This window comes from Tauraco erythrolophus, chromosome 1 (genome assembly GCF_009769465.1).
Source record: "Tauraco erythrolophus isolate bTauEry1 chromosome 1, bTauEry1.pri, whole genome shotgun sequence".
In the NCBI taxonomy this organism is placed as follows: Eukaryota; Metazoa; Chordata; class Aves; order Musophagiformes; family Musophagidae; genus Tauraco; species Tauraco erythrolophus.
The window spans coordinates 80,402,374-80,428,016 of NC_141465.1; the positions used below are offsets into that span (position 1 = coordinate 80,402,374).

A 25,643-nucleotide genomic window follows, 5' to 3' on the forward strand; every position below is an offset into this window, starting at 1 on the left:
GTGCGTTTTAGTTGGGTATGTCTACAGTAATGGAAAGCTATGTCTTAGCCCAATGCCTGCCAGAATAGTGTTAGAGGACTACAAAGGTTTGAGGGAACATAAATCGATACAGTCTTGTCCATACTGCCTTTTGAGAGTGGTGGTAAATGTCCAAAATGGGCCAGGAACTGTGCTATTCATACAGAATACTCCTACATTAGAAATTAAAACAGACCAGAGCCAGTCCTCTGACTTTAAAAATAAGTTGCAGGGTACAGTCTGTCTATATTGATCAAACAGGGTGGTCACGATCAAACAGGGTGGTCATAATCAAACTACCTATTGAGAATAATCTCGGTTACATGTGGATTTTGTTTTGCCTGAGCACTGGGTCAAAACTGCAAGTCAGGACAGGCTAAAACTTGATGAAAGGCAATGCTAAGAATCTAACAGTATGAAGATTACGTATCATTGTTAAAAGCAGTGGTCTGTCCCTGTTTAGTTAAAAATATATTCCTAGAATATATCCCTGGAGAGGGACTTTTTACAAGGGCGTGTAGTGATAGGACAAGGGAAAATGGCTTTAAACTGAAAGAGGGGAGATTTAGATTAGATATAAGGAAGAAATTTTTCACTCAGAGGGTGGTGAGGCACTGGAACAGGTTGCCCAGAGAAGTTGTAGATGCCTCATTCCAGGAAGTATTGAAGGCCAGGTTGGATGAGGTTTTGGGCAACCTGGTATAGTGGAGGGTTTCCCTGCCCATGGCTGGGGGGTTGGAACTAGATGATCTATGAGGTCCCTTCCAACCCTGACCATTCTATGATTCTTTGATTCTAGAAACCAGGGATAAACTTTAACGGTTGGACTATTAACTTGTTCTGCATTGAGCTGAAGCGTATATGTGCATCCACACTTAAACAACAGTGAGCACTAAACCCTTCTACACAATTTCAGTTATGTGCTTGCAGGTCATCTACAGTGACCCAAAATGATTCCTGTCAGCTTAGGCTTTAGACAGGCTGCCATACAGAGAAATCCGGTGTACCTACTTTAGTTAAGTATATACAGTTAGATAGAACAGATTTAGGCTTCTGGGAATTTTTTTAGTCTATTTCAGGGAAAAATCAAATATATGAGTTTTCAGAGGCAATATAAACTGTTTGTTTTTGACCTGGCCCTTAAGAGGATCAGATGTACTCAGTCACTGTGACTGGAAGTCTTCTAATTGTATGTGGATAGCAAAATCTGAGCTAGGTATTTCAAACTTTTTTGTAAACAGTAGAGAGGAACAGACACTGTGGGCTCACTTCAACTGTCTAAACATAGACATCTTGGGCCACCTTGGAGCTTTAGGATGTCTATCTGCTTAGGTCTGGCATATGTCAAAGGAAGTCCTTTATAAACTGCCACTTTTGGAATTAGCAGATGGTGGTGAGATGGAATATCTCAGCATATCTAAAGTGGCATTAGATACCTAAGGTTAGGCAACTGAATGTGTTGTTCCTGCACAAAATTTATCTGATCTATTCAGATTAGAATGTTAAATTACCAATTGGATTCAAATTTGTATTAGAATGACATGTTTGTAATGACTTGTTTGGCTGTATCTGTTTAGTCAGATGAATCTCAATTTCTACAAAAATTGATATGATAAATGACTGCTGTGTGGCAGTTAGAGAATGTCCACCCTAACTTTCTAAATTGTTTTTGTAGGCAATCTTTGAGTAAAAGTAATCAGATTTTCGTAGACTTCTGTGGTAATTTTTTAAAATTATAATTGTATAAAGGAGCTACTTGGAATGATTCCATTATTTCTGAATCTGGCAAAATCTAATCATTTTAGTTACTTCATTGCACCTAGATTTTGGACTCTGGTGTTGCAAAGCTAAGTAAAAATCAGATTTAACCTTAAAATTGCTGGAAGGATTCACTAATGAAACAGTTGTATACATCCTGATGAATACTGTTTCTATATCACCATAAACTGATTTCAGATGGATTTTGTTTGAATAAAGGTGCCAGGCCAAGGGCATCTTGCCTATCTATAGTTTTTATGCTGTTGTGATATCTCATAATGCACTATACTATTATGAGCTATACTGTAGTATATTCTTATTAGGGAAATTAAAAATAACCAAACTAAAAGTTTCTTTACAGACAATATTCTTGATCTGTCCCCATTCACATTTTTTTCAGAGTACTTTCAGATTCAGAATACTTTGAAATAGATCTACATATTTTTTCAATGAAATCTTTCAGCAGAAGATTGCAAGATTGCAAATAATAGACTGTCATTTTTTTCATTATCACATGCATATAATTTACCTTCTCTGTAGTTATTTATCTTGAGGGTCATTTTATTTGAATCTGAGTGAGAGCAAAAGGGCTAATTCCTCCTGCCAAGAAACAAATTAGCTTTTTACGTTGTTTAATAACTGCAGCCAGTTCCAAATGCCACGAAACAGCTATTAAACAGCAAGCCCCTTGAACAAAAACTCAATGGTGCATAACACGCTTGATTAGAGGTACTCTTTTCTGGAAGGGACATTATTCTTAGTAGGCATATTCCATTACTGTTAATCTGAGTCTAAGTCTATGTATCCGTAACCTAAGGAGTCCATCTGAATTTTCTAATGTTTTCTAGCTAATCTTAGGATTTTTCTTCTAACCTTTGTATGTTTTCCTGAGAGATTTTTGAGGCTGAAGAACCATACTTAATGTTTTCTGTTGCTGTTTCTTAAAACTAAGATCAATTGCACCCAGGAAGGAAAAAGTTTTATGCCCACTTTATTTTTCTCTTCAGTTGCAAAAAAGCGGTATTCTCAGCAGTTTCCAAGCAAACACATCATTTTCAATTACTGCTTTGTATTGGATTCTGTGCCTGGATTACTGAATGCCTTTTTCTGTAGTCAGTCTTTGCCATTTGCAAAGAGTAACATAGGTGTATTACTATGAGGATAGCATGTGATGCGTGGTGTTTGTATGCTTATATGAACAAACAGTATCAATAAAATATGCTTTCTAAAACAATATAAAATTGAATGTTCTGTTTCTCTGCTGACAATAATAAGTTTCCTCAACTGAGAAGGAGGATTTACTAGCTTTATTGGAACTTTGATTTAAATGTATTTCCTGATTTGTTAATGAGCAAATGTGGAAAAATGACTGTAGCTGATTTTATTGAGCCAACCAATTTACGTCTTTGTATTTTACAACTCCTTAAGACACTCTTATTAGCAATTAAAAAGTTATACATTGTTATAAAGCAGTCACATCAAGTTTGCTTTAAAAAGTAATTTGGCATTATGTGAAATTTACTGCATTTTGTTCACATTAAAATTTCAATAAAATAATTTAAAGCCTTATAAAAATATACCTTCTTTGTAATAATTTCCGTGGTAAATAATGCACTAAGAGATGAGAAAGGTAGACTCCAGAGCTGAAAGGCCGCCTAATATCTCTTCTTATGTAGTAGAGTTTGCACAGTATATGATTTTTAGAAGGCATGCATGTACACGTCAGGATTCATGTGGCTGTTGCTATAGTACAGACTTTCCTTCTTTGTACTACCTTCAGCCTCAGAACAGATTAATTCAGTATGTTAGTCAAGTGCTTGTGAATGTGGGCGTCTGTTGAGATTTCACTTCTCTGGAAACCTTTAACTGCTTTAGTAGTTCAATGACCAGATAGGTCTTCTATGCCAGCATGCATCGAGAGGTGAAATCTTAATATTTATGTAGATTGAGAGAAAATGGAACTGCTAGAAAGAACTGCAATTTAAAGTGGCATCTTAGTAGTGTTTCTTTAGTCTTCACAGTTTGTTTGGGAGCTAGGGGTAGGATTTTTGGTTCTAAATTAATTTTCCTAACCTTCCCTCTAGGTTTGATTTTTAATTCTCGTTAGCAGGAAATCTGTTAGGGTTAGTTCATCTCACTTTCTTTAGCTGCTCAGGAAAAAAAAAAAACAACATAAAATAAATAAAATAAAATTGGTTTGTCTTCTATAAATAATATGTGGAGACAGACTCCCATATTTAGAAGGTTTATAAGTTGATCTATATAGATAACTGTCTTGTGATAGAGGTGCCTATGTCTATCTGACTTAGAGAAGAACCTAATGACTTTTATTCAGTTGTTTAAGAATAGTTGTCTAGAGCTATATATGGCTAGTCTTGTGTTGTATTTGCCAGTTCTGTCAACAGTGATAGCATTCGCACAGTCTGGCAGTTATAATGAAGGACCCAGGGGAATCATGCATCTTTCCAGACAGAGTCCTGAATGCCAAATTATCTTAGAAAGCTCTTCAGTGGCAATAGGTACCAACGATTTTTCATCTGAACTGATCCCCTAATGTCAGGTAATTTGAAATCTTGCTATAATTACAAATATTTATACTAAGATTTAATGTTCTACTATGCCTCAGTTTTATACACACATAATGAAAGACAATTCTTTCCCCAAAAGAAAACAACTGAATGTATAAACAGAAAGAGAAATGTCAAAGTATAGGATATGTTCTGGTTTCAGCCAATCCTGAAAATTAAGATGAAGTCTCCTATCCTAAGCATTGTAACTAGCAAGCTGCCAAAATTCAAAATGAGTACTTGTGACCATCTTCCACCTAAACTTGTACTATCAGTGAAAACATCAGTGAAAATAACAGCCAGTCCCATGTTAGAAACCTGTAGGTTATCTGAACCACAGATACAGACAAGAAGTTTAACATCAGAGTGTTCACTGGGGCCACACAAACACAAGATTTACTCAAATATGCTGTCTCTTGCATGATTGAACAAGGAAAATATTCCATATTTGTAAAAAATAAAGAAGAGCTGTATATTCCAAATATGCTTTGAATCCATAGCTCTGTTTTGTAGTTCATTAGGCCAACAGGGCTGCATAAGGAATTTAAACTCTTTTTAAAGTTTAATAAAAATTAGAAAGAGTAATCTAGTATATGTATTAAAATGTATTAACATCATAGCCGTTCACTCTTTTAATGCCATTTTAAGAATGATGTTTTTAGGCAATACTGCCCATCACAGTGCTATTTTTTTTTGTAGCATGAATGACATTTTGTTAAACATACTGACTTACAAACTTTTATCTACACTTACATGAAACTTCCATTGTAATAACAGTATATGTAGTAAACGGAAAAGTGCATTAGAAAAATAGGTACATAGTTAAGACATAGTTAAAATTGAAGAGTTAAATATTTTATATAAATATATATATATAAAAAATGTATTAGACAATGCATATCTGCTTTTCTATGTCTCAAACCTAATTCAATGAGAAGGGAAAGGCTGAGACCTATGTGGCCAGCCAGGTCCCTGTGAAGAGCAGGCTGGACTTCAAACACAGTGGAGTTAGCTGACCTTTTGGGAAAACCATAAAATACGCAAGGAAAAGGCTAGAATCTAACACTTGGAATATTTACAGTGATCTTCTGACATGTATCTTATGAAATATTTTGTAATGTGCAATACATAAAATGCATAGTTTCTGTTAAGGGATGGAAGGAGTAAAAACCAGGGAATTGCTGGAAGTCACTCTTACCTGAACACAAATGTTTTAAGCCACTGTAGGATGATCCTTCTACATTGTGAAATAGATTATTTTCATAGGTACATAGTAAAACTTTGTCAGGACTCTAATTCTTGATTAAGTATGTATGGCAAGTGCTTTTACCTTGCATGTTACTTCTAGAATAACATCATGTGGCAGACACTAAGGACCTCATTCTAAAACTGTTATCTCGTACCAGTGGTTCTTATGCAAGTGATCCCAAAGATAACGTGCATCCAGGTTTCAGAAAACGATAATGAACAATGTAAGAAAACACAGCGGTTTACATGTGTCTTCTGTTACAAAATAAATAAATAAACAAACAAATAAAATAGAACAAATTCACTACAAAATAAGACCTGTACAATTATTCTAAGCTCTTCCACTACCTGTTCCACCTGCTTCCTGGTTCAATAAAACTAGTACTTCTCAGATTAGGTTGCATTTAACATTTCAACATGTGCAAGTTTATGATAACAACAACTGGGCTACTTGTGTGAATCTCCACACAGGAGGATGTGTGAGTTTCATAGTCTTTGCAGAGCACAATTGCAGTGTTTCACATGACTTTAATTTTGTCTTCCTGTTCTTATAAACTGGATTTTTGCCAACTCTACCAACTCAGATTTGTGAGAAAATAACACCATAAATAAAAGATATCTTTGAGAATTTCAAGTTTCAGTAGTTTTTTTTTTAGCCCAAGTGATGTTGTTTCTGAATGTAATACAAAAAAATTATAAATATTTCTTTTGTCTCCTGACTGAATGACCTACCGTTTTCTTCCAAATGTATCTGAAAGTATTTATCCTGAGGCGATAGGTGGATAGGTGCTTTTATCTTCCTGCCGCTAGCTCCATTATGAAACAAATTTAAGTAGACAGACCACCTGAAGGTCAGCTAAGTTCCACTGAAAACATAAAAACGTAGAGGTATAACCTGGGTAGTAGTTACATGATTCACAGAGGAAAAGAGAAATCTTTACCCACCTAAGTGCTGTAATGACTAGGCTTTATTTTATTTCCAGGGGAACTTTATCCATTGTTTCTATTGAAAATTGTGGAGCCAAAAAAATAGTTTAGGGAGAAAGAAGATATAAATGGTCCTGGATCCAACTAATCTAGGGAACTGAGATTAAGGCCCTTGAACTGCTGTTTTGATTCTACTACATTATTTTAAAGCCTCTAATAAACTAATGTAAAAAGCAGATAGACATCTGAAATCTTAATTCTCTTCCCCTTATGCGAGTCCCCACTAGATTTCACTTAATGTCACACAAGAATTGTATTAGTGCCAAGAACTATGGAAAGACATGAGACAGCTATTTTCCTTGAAGAGCTTAACTTCGTTCTTAAAAAAAACCCAAAATGTTCAAAAGAATGAGAAGAGAATCAGAAATGCAGCAAGCTGGCAAAGATTGTAGTCAGTGGCAAAATGTTGCCTGGAACAGGGATTTGCAGACTTGGAAACCAAGGGAAGAAACATGATACTTTGACCTTATCACATTACACGTAACATCAGATAATGCTAAAAAGGCTTCCACTGCTTTTAAGCACCAGTCCTGCACCCTTTGGTGTACATTCTTTGGTTTGTAATAATTCTTCTTCTACTACCTTTATGTCACCAAAGGAATTGTTTCTTGTCTCTTGTAGAACAGGAATTACTAAATGCTTCATAGAAACAACATGTTTGCATTCCATCCAAGTAAGACTTTTCCACAGTTTGTCAATTTACAATGCAAAAAGAGGACAAAAAGCCCTCAGAAAAAATGCTCCCCCTTAAATTACTTTGTCTCAAATTAAGCAAAAATTTAAAACTTATATATATACAAACACCAAAAAAAAAACCTAAAATGATTTTATGAATAGCAGCTGCCTTCTTCCATATACAATTTTTAAAATACAGAAGAAAAATTTAACTCATCTTAAATTTCGGTGGGCCTGAACACCACATGTACACTGTTCTTTTATCCGTAACAGCTTTCTATATGCCACTTCTGACACTTGTTTTTCTCCACCTGCTTCTCAGTTAACATCATGGTAAAACGCACACCTGCAACAGGTTTCATCCTCCAGCATTTGACCTTTTACGCCAGACTAAAATATTTCATTGGTATGTGCTAAAAGAAACAGTAACAAAGACATTTGGCAACACTTCAGGTTATTCACTGATGTAAGGACTGTGTTATGTATTGTGTTAAGAAGATTAAGAGAAACAGGCTACATCACAATGTTTTTGGTTTTACAATTAAGATAACAAAAAAGATATCTGAAGGGAATATATACAATGGAAAATATAAGGTTTTCACTAAAAGAATTAAACTTTTTCCAAATTATCATGGGATCAAACAGGACGCATAGCTGGGCATCTCTCAGCCTCTGTACTTTTCAACTAACAGAGAGACAAAATACAGGTCTTGCACTCGTCAGTCCTATGCAGGTTTTGGTTTTGAGCTTACACAATGAGAAAGATTGACCTCCCCCACCCCCAGTTTTAGAAATTGAAGAATACAAGATAAGAAGTAGCCAATGACTAGAAAAGGGGAAACATAGCCCCCATTTTTAAAAAGGGAAAAAAAGAAGACCCAGGGAACTACAGGCCAGTCAGTCTTACCTCTGTGCCCAGCAAGATCATGGAGCAGACCCTCCTGGCGACTATGCTAAGGCACATAGAAAATAAGGAGGTGATTGGTGACAGCCAGCATGGCTTCATGTCGTGGTTTAGCTCAGCCGGCAGCTGAGCTACCACGCTGCCGCTCGCTCAACTCCTCCCTCCGGCAGGATGGGAGGAGAAAAAAAAAAATCAGAACGAGAGGGGCGAGACCAGTAGGTTGGGATAAGGATGATTTAATAGAACAGTATCAGGAAAAAGGGAAAAGAAAAACAGGGTAAACAACTCTGAACGTATAAACGCGAAAACAATACGAACCGACCGCACGCGAAACGCGACGCACCGCCCGCTCCCGATCACCGAAGCGAACCCCTCCCCCGGCTGCTCCCCCAATATATACCCTGAGCATGAGCCACATGGTATAGAATAGCCATTGGCCAGGCTGGGTCAGCTGCCTGAACCGTGTCCCTTTCAGCCTCCCTCGAAAAAGAAAAAAAAAAAGGAAGGAAAAAAAAAAAAAAAAAAAAAAAAATTAACCCTTTCCCGGCCCAACCCAGAACATTATCCACCCCTTATTCTATACCATCTGCATCATGCTCAGAACATACATCTTCCAATTAATTCCCTTAATTTATGGACCATCCCTCTAACATGTCCGTTGAGTTCATTTAGTCCGCGATTTCGGGGTCCCGTTATCCAAACAGTCCCTCAGGTCAGGCGAGGCGGTGTGCAGTGTCAGGCTGTTGTACGCTGCATCTGGAGCTCGTGGCTGGTGTGTCCGGCACGATCCTTGACTGTGGGTCAGAGATGTCAGTCTCAGGAAAAGTTGCTGGACGTGGATTGCCGAAAACTCGTTCTAATTCCAAACCACTCATGCGCTCTGGACAGGGGGCGTGGAAAAGAATTTTCTGCTGCGCACACTATCCCAGAATCCAACAGTCCAGGGCAGCAGGCTGCGTGGATCGCGAGGGCAGAGTTGTGTCGCTTTATATCTTCAAAAAAAAAACGTGAGAAAAATGATGAAATTTATGCCAATATTCTTTCCAATTTATTGCCTGACTTTACTTCTAATTGTTGTGTTTGTGATTATGTGGGTGTTTCCCCGGGAACGTTTTTGTTGTTGTCGCTGTCCATGTAGGCCATCCCCGCAGCCTGCTCCCGAGGCGTCAGAGCCACCAAATGTTGTAACTAGTCAATGTTAATTAGATGTTAAAGAAAAAAAAAAAATGAAAATGTTAAGTCTCTGTTCTAACGTTGAAAACTGTTGTTAGCTATCGTTGTTCATCAATGTTAATCAGGTTTAAAATTAAGTCTCTATTTCCATATTGAAAATTGTTGTTGCGCGCCATCTCTTTTCTTCTTTCTTTCTCTATCTCTATCACTTGTGCCACCATGGAGAACCATTTTTCTTGAAGAAACACCAGTCGCGGATGTCCGTCCGAAGATTGTCGGGAAGGAAGACCACTGGCTGTGTCCGAGATCTCCTGCCCTCCCACGGACCTCAGAGTGGAATCCAGGAAAACCAGCGTGCACCCAGACCCTGGGGTCCAAAAGCAGAGGGGACTGGAGACCATCGAAGACCCCTGGTGGCGTCTCGAGTGACAGCACCGGGCATGCGCACCACCGCCAGGTAGTGGGTGGAGCCAAGCGGGACTGGGGACTTCGCATCCACCTGCTCGAGGAGTCGGACTGTTGGGACACTGCAATTCCATGGTGGCAGCTCTCCTCTAACTCTTCCCTTCCCTGCATCTTTCTTTTCTTTCTTTTCAATAAAGTTGTTTTGGCGCTTGACTCCGAGTCTTAATTCTGTTCCTGGGAACATGAACAAAAAAAAAAGAAAACCACGCTCTGGTCTGTGACCAGTGTGTGGCCTTAACGTAATACAATTTAATTCATGGGCTATTTTCTCCCAGAATCAAATCCCCCTGGGGTACACATCGGACTTCCCCATCCTTTTGCATCACCCACCAAGTGCACCCAGGTCCTTGGGCAAAAGCAATCCCACGAATGGATTTGCCTTTGCCCGAGGTGGGACTAACCCAGACTGCCTTCCCCAACATATTCTTTACATGCACTACAGGGACCTTGTCCCCATCTACAACACATGGGAGTTTTGATTGGGCAGGACCGGGTCGACTGGCAGAACCTCTAGTGTTAACCAGCCAAGTGGCCTTTGCTAAATGGGTATCCCAGTGTTTGAAAGTTCCACCACCCATTGCTTTTAGTGTTGTTTTTAGCAGCCCATTGTATCGCTCAATTTTCCCCGAGGCTGGCGCGTGATAAGGGATGTGGTATACCCACTCGATGCCATGTTCCTTGGCCCAAGTGTCTATGAGATTATTACGGAAGTGAGTCCCATTGTCCGACTCGATTCTTTCTGGGGTGCCATGTCGCCACAGGACTTGTTTCTCGAGGCCCAGAATAGTGCTTCGGGCAGTGGCATGGGGCACAGCGTAGGTCTCCAGCCATCCAGTTGTTGCTTCCACCATTGTGAGTACATGGCGCTTACCTTGGCGAGTTTGTGGGAGTGTGATGTAATCAATCTGCCAGGCCTCCCCATACTTATACTTTGACCATCGGCCTCCGTACCAAAAAGGCTTTAACCGCTTGGCCTGCTTGATCGCAACACATGTCTCACACTCGTGGATAACCTGCGCAATAGTGTCCATGGTTAAATCCACCCCTCGGTCGCGAGCCCATTTGTATGTGGCATCCCTTCCTTGATGGCCTGACGTATCATGGGCCCACCGAGCTAAAAATTTTTCGCCTTTATGCTGCCAGTCCAGATCCACCTGAGCAATTTTAATCCTAGCAGCCTGATCCACTTGTTGGTTGTTTTGGTGTTCTTCAGTTGCTCGACTCTTGGGTACGTGAGCATCCACATGCCGTACCTTCACAACTAGCTTTTCAATTCGTGCAGCAATGTCTTGCCACAATGGGGCAGCCCAGATGGGTTTGCCTCTGCGTTGCCAGTTGTTCTGCTTCCACTGCTGAATCCACCCCCACAAAGCATTTGCCACCATCCACGAGTCAGTATAGAGGTACAGTATTGGCCACTTTTCTCGCTCAGCAATATCTAAGGCCAGCTGGATGGCTTTTACCTCTGCAAACTGACTCGATTCACCTTCTCCTTCAGCAGCTTCTGCAACTCGTCGCATAGGGCTCCACACAGCTGCTTTCCACTTCCGATGTTTCCCTACAATGCGGCAGGACCCATCCGTGAACAGAGCACACCGTTTTTCACTCTCTGAGAGTTTATTATATGGTGGGGCCTCCTCAGCACGTGATACTTTCTCCCCTGGTAACATTTCAAAATCTTTACCTTCTGGCCAGTTTGTGATGACTTCCAAGATTCCTGGGCGACTGGGGTTTCCTATTCGGGCCCTTTGTGTGATGAGTGCAACCCACTTACTCCACGTAGCATCAGTTGCATGATGCGTGGAGGGGATCCTTCCTTTGAACATCCAACCCAGCACTGGCAGTCGGGGTGCCAGGAGGAGCTGCGTTTCAGTACCAACCACTTCTGAAGCAGCTCGGACTCCTTCATATGCTGCCAGTATCTCTTTTTCAGTTGGAGTGTAGCGGGCTTCAGATCCTCTGTATCCTCGACTCCAAAACCCAAGTGGTCGACCTCGAGTCTCCCCTGGTGCTTTCTGCCAAAGGCTCCAAGCAGGGCCATTCTCCCCGGCTGCAGTGTAGAGAACGTTTTTTACATCTTGTCCTTCCCGGACTGGCCCAAGGGCTACCGCATGGACAATCTCCTGTTTAATTTGTTCAAAGGCTTGTTGTTGCTCAGGTCCCCATTTAAAATCGTTCTTCTTCCGAGTCACCTGGTAAAGAGGGCTCACAATTAGGCTGTAACTTGGAATGTGCATTCTCCAAAACCCCACAACACCTAGGAAGGCTTGCGTTTCTTTCTTAGTAGTTGGTGGAGACATAGCTGCTATTTTGTTGATCACTTCCACCGGAATGTGGCGACGCCCATCCTGCCATTTTATTCCTAAGAACTGGATCTCCTGTGCAGGTCCCTTGACTTTACTTCGTTTTATGGCAAAACCAGCCTTCAGAAGGATCCGAACTATTTTCTTCCCTTTCTCCAAAACTTCTTCGGCTGTGTTACCCCATATGATAATGTCATCGATGTACTGCAGGTGTTCCGGAGCCTCACCCTGTTCCAGTGCATTTTGAATCAGCCCATGGCAAATGGTGGGGCTGTGTTTCCACCCCTGGGGCAGTCGATTCCAGGTGTACTGAACACCCCTCCAGGTAAAAGCGAACTGTGGCCTGCACTCTGGTGCCAAAGGGATTGAGAAAAATGCATTAGCGATGTCAACTGTGGCGTACCACTTGGCTGCCTTTGACTCCAGTTCGTATTGGAGTTCTAGCATATCTGGCACAGCGGCACTCAGCGGTGGTGTAACTTCATTCAGGCCACGATAGTCTATTGTTAATCTCCACTCCCCGTTGGGCTTCCGCACTGGCCATATGGGACTGTTGAAGGGGGAATGAGTTTTACTGATCACCCCTTGACTCTCCAGTTGGCGGATCAACTGATGGATGGGAACCAGAGAGTCTCGGTTGGTGCGGTATTGCCGCCGGTGCACTGTCGTGGTAGCAATTGGAACCTGTTGTTCTTTAACTCTCAGCAATCCCACAACAGAAGGGTCCTCCGAGAGACCGGGCAAGGCAGACAACTGTTCAATTTCCTCCGTCTCCACAGCAGCTACACCGAAAGCCCACCGATACCCTTTTGGGTCCCTGAAGTACCCCCTCCTGAGGTAGTCTATGCCCAGGATGCACGGGGCCTCTGGACCAGTAACAACACGGTGTGTTTGCCAGTCATTCCCAGTTAGGCTCATTTCAGCTTCCACCACAGTCAGCTGTTGGGATCCCCCTGTAACTCCCGAAATACAAATGGGTTCTGCCCCTTTATGGTGTGAAGGCATTAGGGTGCATTGTGCACCGGTGTCCACTAAAGCCTTATACTGCTGTGGGTCTGATGTGCCAGGCCATCGAATCCATACTGTCCAATAAATCCTGTTATCCCTCTCCTCCCCCTGGCTGGAGGCAGGGCCCCTCTAGTCCTGGTCACTATATTCATCACGGTCCTTCTGTACGAACAAATTAGAGGTGCCTTCAAGAGGATCAGAGATGGAGTCAGCCCTTCTATACTGTCTGGGGCGCTGCCCACTGGAGACCGAAGCAACACTTTTCCTGGAAGAATCCCCTTTTATGACTGTTTTCCCTTTCAGTTCCTGTACCCGTGCCCTTAGGGTCGAGGTAGGCTTTCCATCCCACTTCCTCATGTCCTCTCCATGGTCACGCAAGAAAAACCAGAGGCTGCCTCGAGGTGTGTACACTCTGTATTCTCTCTCTTGATTAGGGGAACGCTTGCTTCTAATAGCTGAGACACAGGTCCGTGCAGGTGGACAGTCAGACATACCATCTTTGAATTGGTGGAACTCCTGTGACAGTTTCTCCAAACCCGCAACGCAGGCCTGTACGGAGGAAGAAACACTTCCTTCGTATTGCCGGAGTAGAGCAGCCACATCCTGCACCGTTTGTTCTTCACCTTCTTTCCAAGCTAATATTGCCAACGAGTTGGCATATGATGGTGGTGCACTTCGTAAGAATTTTCGCCACATGAACTGACTGCATGGGATTTCATCTGGATCTAGGGGTGACTGCTCATTATTCAGGTCACCATAAATTACCTCCACCACAGCTAACTCCCTCAGGTACTGGATGCCACTTTCCATGGCAATCCACTTGCCTGGGCGACATGTAATATCGTCTTTGAAGGGGTACCTTTCTTTCACACTTGACAAAAGCCGCCTCCAGAGGCTGAGGGTTTGTGTTTTCCTTCCAATTGCTTTGTCAATGCCCCCTTCCCTAGACAGGGATCCCAGCTGCCTAGCTTCCCTACTATCTAGTTCCAGGCCATTGGCCCCGTTATCCCAGCACCGGAGCAGCCAAGTAACAATGTTCTCATTTGGAAGGCGGCTAAAATCCTTTCGCATATCTCGCAGCTCGCCTTGCGACAGTGATCGGATGATCACCGTCTCATATGTGGGTTCTACCTCTTCCTCCTGTTTTTGTGATGGTCCTGGTTCATTTTCATCCCTTACTAAGCGAGCTGTTTTCTTTAGGCACTTTCTTTTCTGTACAGGGGCCACTGACAGGGGAACAGGTGGGTTCTCCAGCTCAGCTGCAGCATCTGTCATGCTCTTACCAGATTCAGGGACCTCCTCCCTACTTTGAGGGTGCTGAACAGTATTAGACACGGCCACTCGGTAGGCATGGGCCAGGCCCCAGCACACTGCAGCGAGCTGTGTGTCCCTGGAATTGCCAGGGCGACAGCACACTTTTCCCAATTGCTCTATCAGTTTGTCAGGGCTCTGTACTTGTTCGGGGGTGAATTCCCAAAACACTTGAGGTGCCCACTGTTCTAGGAATTTCCCCATGTCTTCCCACACACCGTGCCACTTGTAACTGTCCTGCCTTGGGGCACATCTCTTGAGTTTTTTGAATAATTCTTTAACCCCAGACAGGACCTGAAAACCGTTCCAGACAAGCAGCAGTAGGACCATGATGGCCAGCACACCCCCGGGACATTCAAAATCCTCAAAGGCTGTTGTACCCGGCCCGAACGAGAAGGGCGGGCTGAAGGGCCGGTGGACGGGATCGTCCCCCGACTCCCCCGCCTCCCCCGCCGGTTGGGCGCGATTACCAAAAAATTCCGGGAAGTGGCGCCCGAGATACGGGCACGATGCCAATGCCGCGTACACGGAGCAGCCCAGCCGCGTGGCCAGCGCCATGACCGGACCATAAGCCCTCGTTATCCCGTACAGCGCCAGGAGGGTCCTGAGCCATCTCCCAACCGTTATAAACATCATCACAAACAGTACATAGGGCATGTAGGGAATTGCGGAAAACCACCACGAAAGTAACCAGAACAACATTATGATCAATCACTATTAACACAATAAACAGGTATAACAAATTTGGCTCTGTCGTTATCCCAACCCTTTGTGCCCCACGTTGGGCGCCAAAAAGGACTGTCGTGGTTTAGCTCAGCCGGCAGCTGAGCTACCACGCTGCCGCTCGCTCAACTCCTCCCTCCGGCAGGATGGGAGGAGAAAAAAAAAAAATCAGAACGAGAGGGGCGAGACCAGTAGGTTGGGATAAGGATGATTTAATAGAACAGTATCAGGAAAAAGGGAAAAGAAAAAACAGGGTAAACAACTCTGAACGTATAAACGCGAAAACAATACGAACCGACCGCACGCGAAACGCGACGCACCGCCCGCTCCCGATCACCGAAGCGAACCCCTCCCCCGGCTGCTCCCCCAATATATACCCTGAGCATGAGCCACATGGTATAGAATAGCCATTGGCCAGGCTGGGTCAGCTGCCTGAACCGTGTCCCTTTCAGCCTCCCTCGAAAAAGAAAAAAAAAAAGGAAGGAAAAAAAAAAAAAAAAATTAACCCTTTCCCGGCCCAACCCAGAACACTTCACTAAGGGCAAATCCTGCCTGACTAATTTGGTGGCCTTCTATGATGAGGTTACAGCATTGATGGATAGAGGAAGAGCAACTGACATCATTTACCTGGACTTATCCAAAGCCTTTCATACTGACCCACATGACATCCTTGTCTCTGAACTGGAAAGACATGGTTTTGATGGATGGACCACTCGGTGGATAAGGAATTGGTTGGATGGTTGCACTCAAAGAGTTGTGGTCAACGGTTCAATGTCCAAGTGGAGGCCAGTGACGAGTGGTGTTCTTCAGGGGTCAGTACTGGGACCAGTGCTATTTAGCATCTTTGTTGGTGACATGGACAGTGGGATTGAGTGCATCCTCAACAAGTTTGCAGATGACACCAAGTTTTGTGGTGTTGTGGACACGCTGAAGGGAAGAGATGCCATCCAGAGGGACCTTGACAGGCTGGAGAGGTGGGCCTGTGAGAACCTCATTAAGTTCAACAAGGCCAAGCGCAAGGTCCTGCACGTGGGTCAGGGCAATCCCAAGCACAAGTACTGGCTGGGCAGAGAATGGATTGAGAGCAGCACGGAGGAAAAGGACTTGGGAGTGCTGGTGGATGAGAAGCTCAACACGAGCTGGCAATGTGCACTGGTAGCCCAGAAAGCCAACTGTACCCTGGGCTGCATCAAAAGGAGTGTGGCCAGCAGGTCGAGGGAGGTGATTCTGCCCCTCTACTCAGCTCTTGTGAGACCCCACCTGGAATACTGTGTTCAGCTCTGCAGTCCCCAGCACAAGAAGGATATGGAGTTACTGGAGCGGGTCCAGAGGAGGGCCACGAAGATGATCAGAGGGCTGGAGCACCTCTCCTGTGAAGATAGGCTGAGAGAGTTGGGACTGTTAAGCCTGGAGGAGAAGGCTCCAGGGTGATCTTATTGCAGCCTTCCAGAACTTAAAGGGGGCCTACAGGAAAGCTGGAGAGGGACTTTTTACAAGGGCATGTGGTGATAGGACAAGGGGCAATGGATTTAAATTGAAAGAAGGAAGATTTATATTAGATATAAGGAAGAAATTTTTCACTCTGAGGGTGGTGAGGCAGTGGAACAGGTTGCCCAGAGAAGTTGTGGCTGCCCCATCCCTGGAAGTGTTCAAGGCCAGGTTGGATGAAGCTTTGGGCAACCTGGTGTACTGGAGGGTTTCCCTGCCCATGGCAGGGGGGCTGGAACTAGATGATCTTTGAGGTCCCTTCCAACTCTAACCATTCTATGATTCTATGATCCTATGAAATCTGGGATTGTAATTGTCAAAATGAAAAGTAGCAGAAATTCTAAGTCAAAGCAAAACTGTGAGTTTGGAATTATTTGCAGCTACCTGTTTTTTTGACAGAAGAAAATGAACCAACCAGCCAAGACCTCATTACTTGAATTAAAAAGAACATGAGCCATCCTCTAGCACACACCAGTCCAAAGAGAGGGACAGGTAACAGAGGTTGTATCTGACTCTGAAGGGGTCTCGTGGGCCAGTTGCTCCCCCTGGGAGATATGAAATGCACTTGTCTCAAAATCACTATGATTGTGATCACAGCCTGGTGTTTAGAAAGCAGGTATACATGCCACCTTTGACATCAATAATAAATATTTAAGGGAAGGAGGAAAGGCTCAGATATCATTGTAGAGGGTGTTGTTTAAAACCTTGTATAGGAGTAGTCAAAGACTTGTCATGTCCTTAAGCATTCAAACTTTGAGTAGGATCATTGACATTGAACTACTTGTAGTGTATGAAATTAATTATATGTGTGTATAATTAAGATCAAGACTTTATTTAGCAGAAAGAACATTATGAGAAAGCTTGCACTATGGAGGCACTTGTACTATTTTGTTAGTGAGAGGGCATGATTTTGGACTCCAAATCTAGTGACATAGCACTTCAGTGATGTTGTTAGACTTAGAAGCTTCAGCAGGATTTAAAATTTTGATAGGCCAGATATGGAGCAAGCTGGCCCAGTGCTAACTGTGCGATGCATGCTATGCTGATTAGTACTAAATTATACATTTTTTAAAAACTCTAAACCATATTTAAATATATGTTATCTCATACATGACTTAGAGCTTTCTATGACTGGCTGTCTAGCCTGTTGAATTCTTCCAGAGATTGATATTGCATCTACCGAAAAGTCCACTGATTTTAGTAGCAAAAGGATCACCCTTAGTCAATATACAATTATGACAACATAAATAAAATTCTAATTGATAAACCACACAGGTACTAGCTTTAAAAATAACTGATAATAGAATTTAATGCTTTTAAAGAGTCTAGTTCGGTATTCTTACTCATACATTTATTCTAGTAGTAAAAACTGTCATGTCTGTGCTCAGAACTAAAAGGAAGGTAAATTAGTACAGTAAAAAAAATAGAGACCAAAACCAGAGTTAGAACTTAAAGATTATATTTTGGTTCAAACAAAAGAACAGGATGGACAGAAAATGATAGAACAATCAGTGCTTTGAATACTTCTGAGAAAATAGCAGAATTGAAATGATACAGACAGTTTTTTGAAGCATGCTTAACCCCTCTATCCCCATATCTCAGATGCGAACGCTTAAGAGTTTTCCTCAATAATCTTAGTTTGGAATTCTGTATTAAAATCTCTATTATCTTATTCTTGTTTGAAAGAAATGTTATGCTGTTATGTTAACTGATTCTGTGTTGTGTGTATCATTATATCCTTTTTTTAGATATCTTTATCAACTTCTGATTTTCAGATAAAGTCTTTAGTGCATCCATAAAGCATAACCTTAACGATATTCTATTAAAATGGTGTTATTCATCAATATATTATTTTAGTCTCATATCAGTGTGCTGTAGTTAATGTTCAATATTCTGATTGTTACTGGTAAATAAACATAACAGTATTTTGTGGCATTTTAAAATTACTTTGTTAACTTCAGAACCATCAGACTGATATTTTTATCATTTCTATGTTTTTACATCATGAAATAATGGCATTTTTCTTTTTATAGCATTAAAAAGAATAAAAAAATATATTTATGAGTCAATGTTTTTTATTATACTTATTCTATAAAAATTTATCTTCACTTATGAATGGGAGAAAATAAAATGTAAACATAAGTTGTATATTCAATAGGTTAAATAAATGAAAAGATATATATTTTGCTATGCATTGAAATACTTGAATAGTTTCTGCACAGCAAAAATAATATTGTTTGTGCAATCCTTCACAGTTACTGGTAAAAGAAAAGCTGCAAATTCCTGCCAGTGATGATGTGATTGACCTTGTGCCCATTCATACTTAAGCCAGAAAGCATTCTCATTATATTTGTCATTGAGATATAGGCTCATAAACATGGTCAAATTATATATAACTTTCCTAAAAGCTAAGCCCAAGGAAATGCTAGTAACAACACAGTGTTATTTTTTCCTGATAAACCAAGAAATAGTAGAGTCAGAGTTCAAGTTTCTTTTACACCCAAAGTGAATGAAATCATGTCTCTGACTGGTCTGAGGAATGCCCTAGACATGATACGGTGGAATAATGACTTCTCCATTAAAAACCAAAACAAAACAAAACAAAAAACCACAAACAAAAAAAGCACCATTAAAAGGAAAAAGTCCAGAATATATAATTCAGAAATGAGTGCCTTTTCTCATCCTAACAAATGCATGCTTTTCAATTGGATCTCCATGTTTTGGTGTGGTTTTTTTTTGGTTGGTTGGTTTTTGTGTTTGTGTTTTTTTTTCAGCTTCAGTGTAGCATGAAAGAGGGAAGGGACAGATATTTTACTCAAGGTGCCACATTAATTAAAGAATACTTTCAAAATTTGTCAGGATGATAGTATATTTAGTATGGAAACGGTTGAACTTACTGCAATGCTGAACTTCTGTGCAAAACAGTTAGGTGTTATATTTGAGCTCCAGGTGTTACATATCCCTTTGCAGGGATACTTACATGTATTTCTGAGACAAGGACCTAAGACCATGAAAGATAGTCTTTGAGACATCTGTTAGTGTCTCCTCTTACCTGGTTTAGGAACCTTTACTTCAGTAACCTTTTCATCATTCTCCCACAACATCTTCATAGAGAAGCTGATGATGTATGGGCTGGATGAGCAGACAGTGAGGTGGACTGAAAACTAGCTGAATGACTAGGCCCAGTGGGTTGCGATCAGTGGCACAAAGTCTGGTTGGAGGCCAGTAACTAGTGGTGTACCCCAGGGGTCAATACTGTGTTCAATCCTGTTCAACACCTTCATTAAGGATTTGGACGACAGGTCAGAGTCTATCCTTAGCAAGTTTGTTGATGATACAAAATGAGGAGGCATGGCTGATACACTAAATTGTTGTGCTGCCATCCAGAGGCACCTTGACACGTGGGAGTAATGGACTGACAGGAACCTCATGAAGTTCAACAAGGAGAAGTGCAAAGTCCTGTATCTAAGTAGGAGCAACTCCATGCACCAGTGTATTCTGAGGGCTGCCCAGCTGGAAAATAGCTTTGCAGAAAAGGACCTGGGGGTCCTGGTGAACACCAGGTTGAATATGAGCCAGAAATGTGCCCTTGCTGTAAAGGAGGCAAATGGTATCTTCAACTGCATTAGACTATAAAATATTGCCAGTAGGTTGAGGGAGGTGATTCTTCCCCCCACCAGCTCCGGTGAGGCCACACCTGAAGTCCTGGGTCCAGTTCTGGGCTCCTCAGTACAAAAGAGACATGAAGGGCCACAAAGACAATGACGAAAGGACTGGAGCATCTCTCGTATGAGAAAAGGGTAAGAGAGCTGTGACTGTTTGCCCTGGAGAAGAGAAGGCTCGGGAGGATCTTATTAACATACACAAATACCTGAAGAGAGAGTCCAAAGAAGAGGGAGCCATGCTCTTCTCAGTGATTCCCAATGACAGGATCATAGGCAATGGGCACAAACTGAAACACAGGAGGTTGCCTCTGAACATCAAGAAACATTTTTCTACTGTAAGGTTAACCGAGCATTGGAACAAGGTTACCCAGAGAGGTTGTGGAGTCTCCATCCTTGGAGACATTCAAAAGCCATTTGGACATGGTCCTGGGAAACTTTTTGTAGGTGGCCCCACTTGAGCAATGGGGATTAGATCAGATGACTTCTATAAGTCCCTTCCAACCTCTTCCATTCTATGATTCTGTGATTTTGTTACATTTCTCATTCAGTGGTTGTTGCAAATCCCAAATTAGTAGTCTGTCTCCTGTTTCACGTTTAGAGAATTTATAGTCCAACTCAGACTTGTGAAATGAAAGTACCTTGTTCCTAATTATCCAACTTTTAGGTCTCGTCTAATCAATTTTTAGGTCTTGCTTTATCATCTTGTCCCTAATAGGCCGACTTTACACCCTGCAGACCTGATTATCATGATACCAAAGTGTGCTCCCAAGGTCTGACCTCAGTTTTGGCCTCATGTAAAACAATGTAGCACAGAACTATGTAAGGCTAATTACTACTAAAACTTTGAAACTCTCTTTTCATCTGGAAACATGTGCAACCCAAATAAATCTTACAGTAAAGGACAACAGAGAAGAAACATGTAAAAAAAGTTACTGAAAATAAAGACTGAAAAATTTGTAGTAACAAGTTTAAAAACCATAAACATTTCTTTTTTTTTTTTTCAGTCTCAGTATGATATGATTAGAATTATCGATGTTGATTTTATTGGGATATTAATTGAATCCCTCATATAAGGAGAAAAAAAAGAACTAGAAGTTTCTGGAGACTAGGTTTATTTGGGTATGCTGTCTTTTGAGTTGTTTGCATTTCTTAATGTTTTGATTTCATAGTTAGTTACCCTTTTATCTTCTTCAGTTTTCAGGGCTGTCATATTTTCACCTGTGTTCTTGAAGGAAAAAAAAAAACAATACCCAAGAACAGTCCTAAACTAAAAGGTAACTTTAGTTTTTGAATAATTCAATAATTGTTTTCATGTAGCTAGAATCTTATTAGAACTGAAAACATTTATATCATTGTCCTGAAAACTCTCTCTTCGTATGGTTTCATCTGGTCAGAGAAAAAAATACCTTCAATTTCACATCCAATTGCTCACCATATTTTGCCCAGCAATCTCGGGAGAGAGATAGCTAGTGGAACTCAAGGAAACTCAAGGAAATGACTGAGGTATGATAGCCTCTGACTGTTCTCTGATTCTCTGAACATACAGACATGAACACACATAGTAGCTGCACTTGGCCCAAAATTCTACTAAAGAAGGTGATAATGTCATCCTATAGAGGCAATTGTAACTCTTTTGTCTTCAGGAGAAGAACATCTATTTACAGTGTGTTTAAAACTGGCAGAGCAACCTTAGCAAGAAGAGATTTTGACTTTGGCTCAGTTCCATGTGATGGTTTAGGATCAGTTGCCAACTAAGCAACATGCAGCTGCTCGCACTCTCCTCCCTCCCTTGGCAGGATGGAGAGGACAAAAAATAGTTAAAGGCTCATCGGTTAAGACAAGAACAGGGAGGGATCACACACCAATTACAGTCACAGGCGAAACAGACTCAGCTTGGGGAAACAATCAATTTAATTTGTTACCAATCAAATCAGAGTAGGATAATGAGAAATAAAACCAAATCTTAAAAAGTCCCTTCCCTCATCTCTCTCTCCTTCTCAGGCTCAACTTTGCTCCTGATTTCTCTACCTCCTCCCCACTAGTGGCACAGGGGGATGAGGATCCGGGGTTGCTGTTGATTCATCATGCATTGCTTCTGCCTCTCCTTCCTCCTCAGATGGAAGACTCTTCACACTCTTCCCCAGCTCCAGCGTGGAATCCCTCTAATTGGAGACAGTCCTCCACAAACTTCTCCAATGTGAGTCCTTCCCATGGGCTGCAGCTCTTCACAAACTGCTCCAGCATGGGTCCCTCCCATGGCGTGCAATCCTTCAGGAACAGACTGTTCCAGCACAGGCTTCCCATGGAGTCATGGCCTTTTTCAGGCACAGCCACCTGCTTCAGCATGGGGTCCTCCACAGGCGGAAGCTTCACCATGAGGACCTCCACAGCATGGGGTCCTCCACAGGTGGTTCTCTGCTCCACCGTTAATCTCCACTGGCTGCGGGGGACAACCTGCCATCTCACCATGGGCTGCAGGGGAATCTCAGCTCTGGCACACCTCCCTCCCCCTCCTCCTCTGACCTGGTGTCTGTGTAGCTGTTTCTCTCACACCTCACTCCTCTCTCCGCTGCAGCCGTGTCGCGCTTGACTGGCCCAATGAACCCTAGCAGTCCCAGCGGGACAAGCTCTGCCCAGCGGGTGCTCCAAGAGCTTTGGAGCACTCCCTGAGCCTCAGTTTAGGTGTAACGAAGGCCCTTCACAGACCCCGCTGGGCTGCGGGTCTGCCTGACACTGCGAGGCTCCCCGGCTGCTCTGCTGCCCCTCCCCTGCTACCAAAACCCCACCACAAAAACCCAACACATCACATTAAATCAATTGTTTCTATTTATGCTAGTGGCAACACAGAACTAAAAGCATCTTTTTTATATGAGTCATGGCTAATGTGTTTGAAGAAAAAAATCACAGAATCTCTGAGAAAAGAGAGACAGAAACACATTTGTTTACATAGATTAAAATTAAATTGCAAATATACTTAATACATAGTAGAATGTTTAAATAGCTGCATAAACTGACAAATCACTTCAGATGAGATTTTTGCATTCTTTAGAGTAAATATACTTCCTTTAATATCATATACAAATATGATACTGCTAATATAATTTTCATTTGAAAGAAAAGAAAAACATCTTGAGATACACAAACACCGATGTATTTGCTGGTACTTAAATGCCTGGTTACAAATTAATCTGGGAAGTTAAATCCCAATTAATTCATTCATCAATATAAAATATGAACAAACTGAAAAGTAAATTTATAGAAATTTATTGATCATTTTTTTCCCCCAGTCAATCCTATTCATGTCATCATGCAAATACTTTTTTTCTTTTCAAATTATATATTTTTCAGCCTTGTGAATTCTTCTGTAGTACATTTCAAAAATTTTGACTTGTTAAAACAGTAGTTAGAAATCCATAATTTTTTTGAAGATCACAAAATCCTTTCTAGATAGAAATTAATTATACGCATCCTGTGAGATGAGTGATGCAGTGGGGCTGTTTTGCTCAGCATGGTGTGGAACTAAGTGGCTTAGCCATGATACTCATTAACATAGGTTAAGACGAATATGACTAGTTCAAGGATAATGTTTGTATTACCTATTACATACATAATAACATCTCTGAAGTTATCTCTGCTTTCTGATTTAGAAAGTGCAAATATGAAGTCTTTAATGAGAAATGATTATGAGAATCTCTTTCACGCTTCTACAAAAGACAAGAGAGAAGTTACACATAAATACATAATGTGGTAATAGTTCATATTAAGAGTGACACATCATCATTAGAAAAAAATAGCATTGTTACCATAGGCAGATACCATTTGCACAGACTCCACGTGTTTTGGAAAACTGGTAAAATCTAAAAGAGAATCCTGCTGTATTCATACAGCTATTGTAACTTCCTCCTAGAAAGTCTTGTTCATTTTGTGCTTCATGTTGGTCAGATGTAATCTTCTTGGTTTCTTCTTGGTGGGAAAATGACAAGAGTTGTTTACAGCTATGCTCGTTATATCTTTTTTGTTACATAAAGCAGAATCGAAAACATATGCCTGTCATGGAATAAAAAAACAGTGGGGCTTGAGACAGTTCGGGTCTCTCGAAGCACCTAGCCTTACAAATCTGCACCAGCACAAGAAAGAGTCATGTCTCCTGTTCAGCTAGGTATAACTCTTACCAAGGACAGATCTACAGAAATTAGGATGAGACACCTCAATGTAAAAAAAAGTCAAAATAAGGGTGAAGGAAGAGATTTATATAATTTTAATCTGCGTTGAGGCAGAGGTATGCTGTAGCATTCTTTGCTAACTGGAATGTTTGAAAGTCCAAAGATTTAACTTGCAGGTATATAGCATTTATTGAGGCAAAACAGGGAACATGGAGAAGGGAAATGCAGAAGTGAAAAAAAATCCCAAACCACAAATAAAACAGGGCCTTGTATTCCATGCTAGGTTGGAGTAGTCTAACTAAAGAAAAGCAAATGTTGCAAAAGCTGTAAATTTATATGAAGTTGTTCAGCTCTATCCATGAAATTATCTGTTCAAAATTCTAAATTCAAACCATATATTCAGTATACTCCTTGGGCAAAACTCTGCATTTTCAGTAATTTGAATAAAAATGAATAAATAACAGATTTCATCTGTGCAAAGGATATTTATATGGTCCCAACTAATCACTGTAATTTTTACTGTCAAAACTGGTGAAGATATCCAAGAAGAAAATAAAAAAATTAACAGAAAATAGGACTACATGGTATTATAATCACACATAAGACATCTTGTAGAGAAATTAACCTCAAGCCCCGTGAAGATTACCATCTGGAGTTTAAACTCCTAATTTGCTGTTCTTGGAAAAGGAATGTTTATCTGTTTCTTTTATTTTTCTCTGCACAAATAGATGAACTCATATATACAATTTTTTTCTATAGTACAAGGTTCCAAGATGGCAACAATTCATACAAGTTCATCATTTTACAATTGAGTGAAGAGTAGATTTAAAACTTTCCAGTTTAAAGATAAAAACAATAAACTAAACTTTTTAGTTTTTATTCTCAGGCATTGTCACATGGTATTCAATGTAATTTCAATAGAATCTATGTATCTTCTCAGTTATCTATAAAGGGAAATTAGAAATTTGTTCTAACGGTCAATGGATCTAGGAGGAGTCACAGCACTTGTAAATTGTCAGTGATGCTGTTTGTGGAATACTAACCTTGGAATTGTTTTTCCAAATTTTTTCATTGCTGAATAGTAGAGGAATTGGTAACTTGATATGCTTTCTACAGTAGCAAATCCATTCTTCCTAATGGAAGAATGCGTATCTATTAATATTGCATTTATCCTTTGGCTATTTTGT

At 41.2% G+C, this 25,643-nt stretch overlaps 1 protein-coding gene across 1 annotated transcript; it reads right to left on the reverse strand.

The window, feature by feature from the left end:
• Positions 1-13,129: 13,129 nt before the first annotated feature.
• Positions 13,130-14,975, reverse strand: LOC147529427 (uncharacterized). The gene is made up of 2 exons (XM_086615964.1): positions 13,387-14,975; positions 13,130-13,346 (listed from the first exon to the last, which is right to left on the reverse strand). The coding sequence occupies exons 1-2, from the start codon at positions 14,973-14,975 to the stop codon at positions 13,130-13,132; spliced, it is 1,806 nt and encodes a 601-aa protein (XP_086472090.1).
• Positions 14,976-25,643: the final 10,668 nt, after the last annotated feature.

Bases quoted from the DNA above. Each gene is read 5' to 3' on its own strand.
- LOC147529427 (XM_086615964.1), bottom strand. From the start codon at position 14,975: ATGGCGCTGGCCACGCGGCTGGGCTGCTCCGTGTACGCGGCATTGGCA. The intron at 13,347-13,386 runs AGGGGATTCTTC...TCGGTCTCCAGT, and splicing joins AAAGGGAAAACAGTCATAAA to GGGCAGCGCCCCAGACAGTA.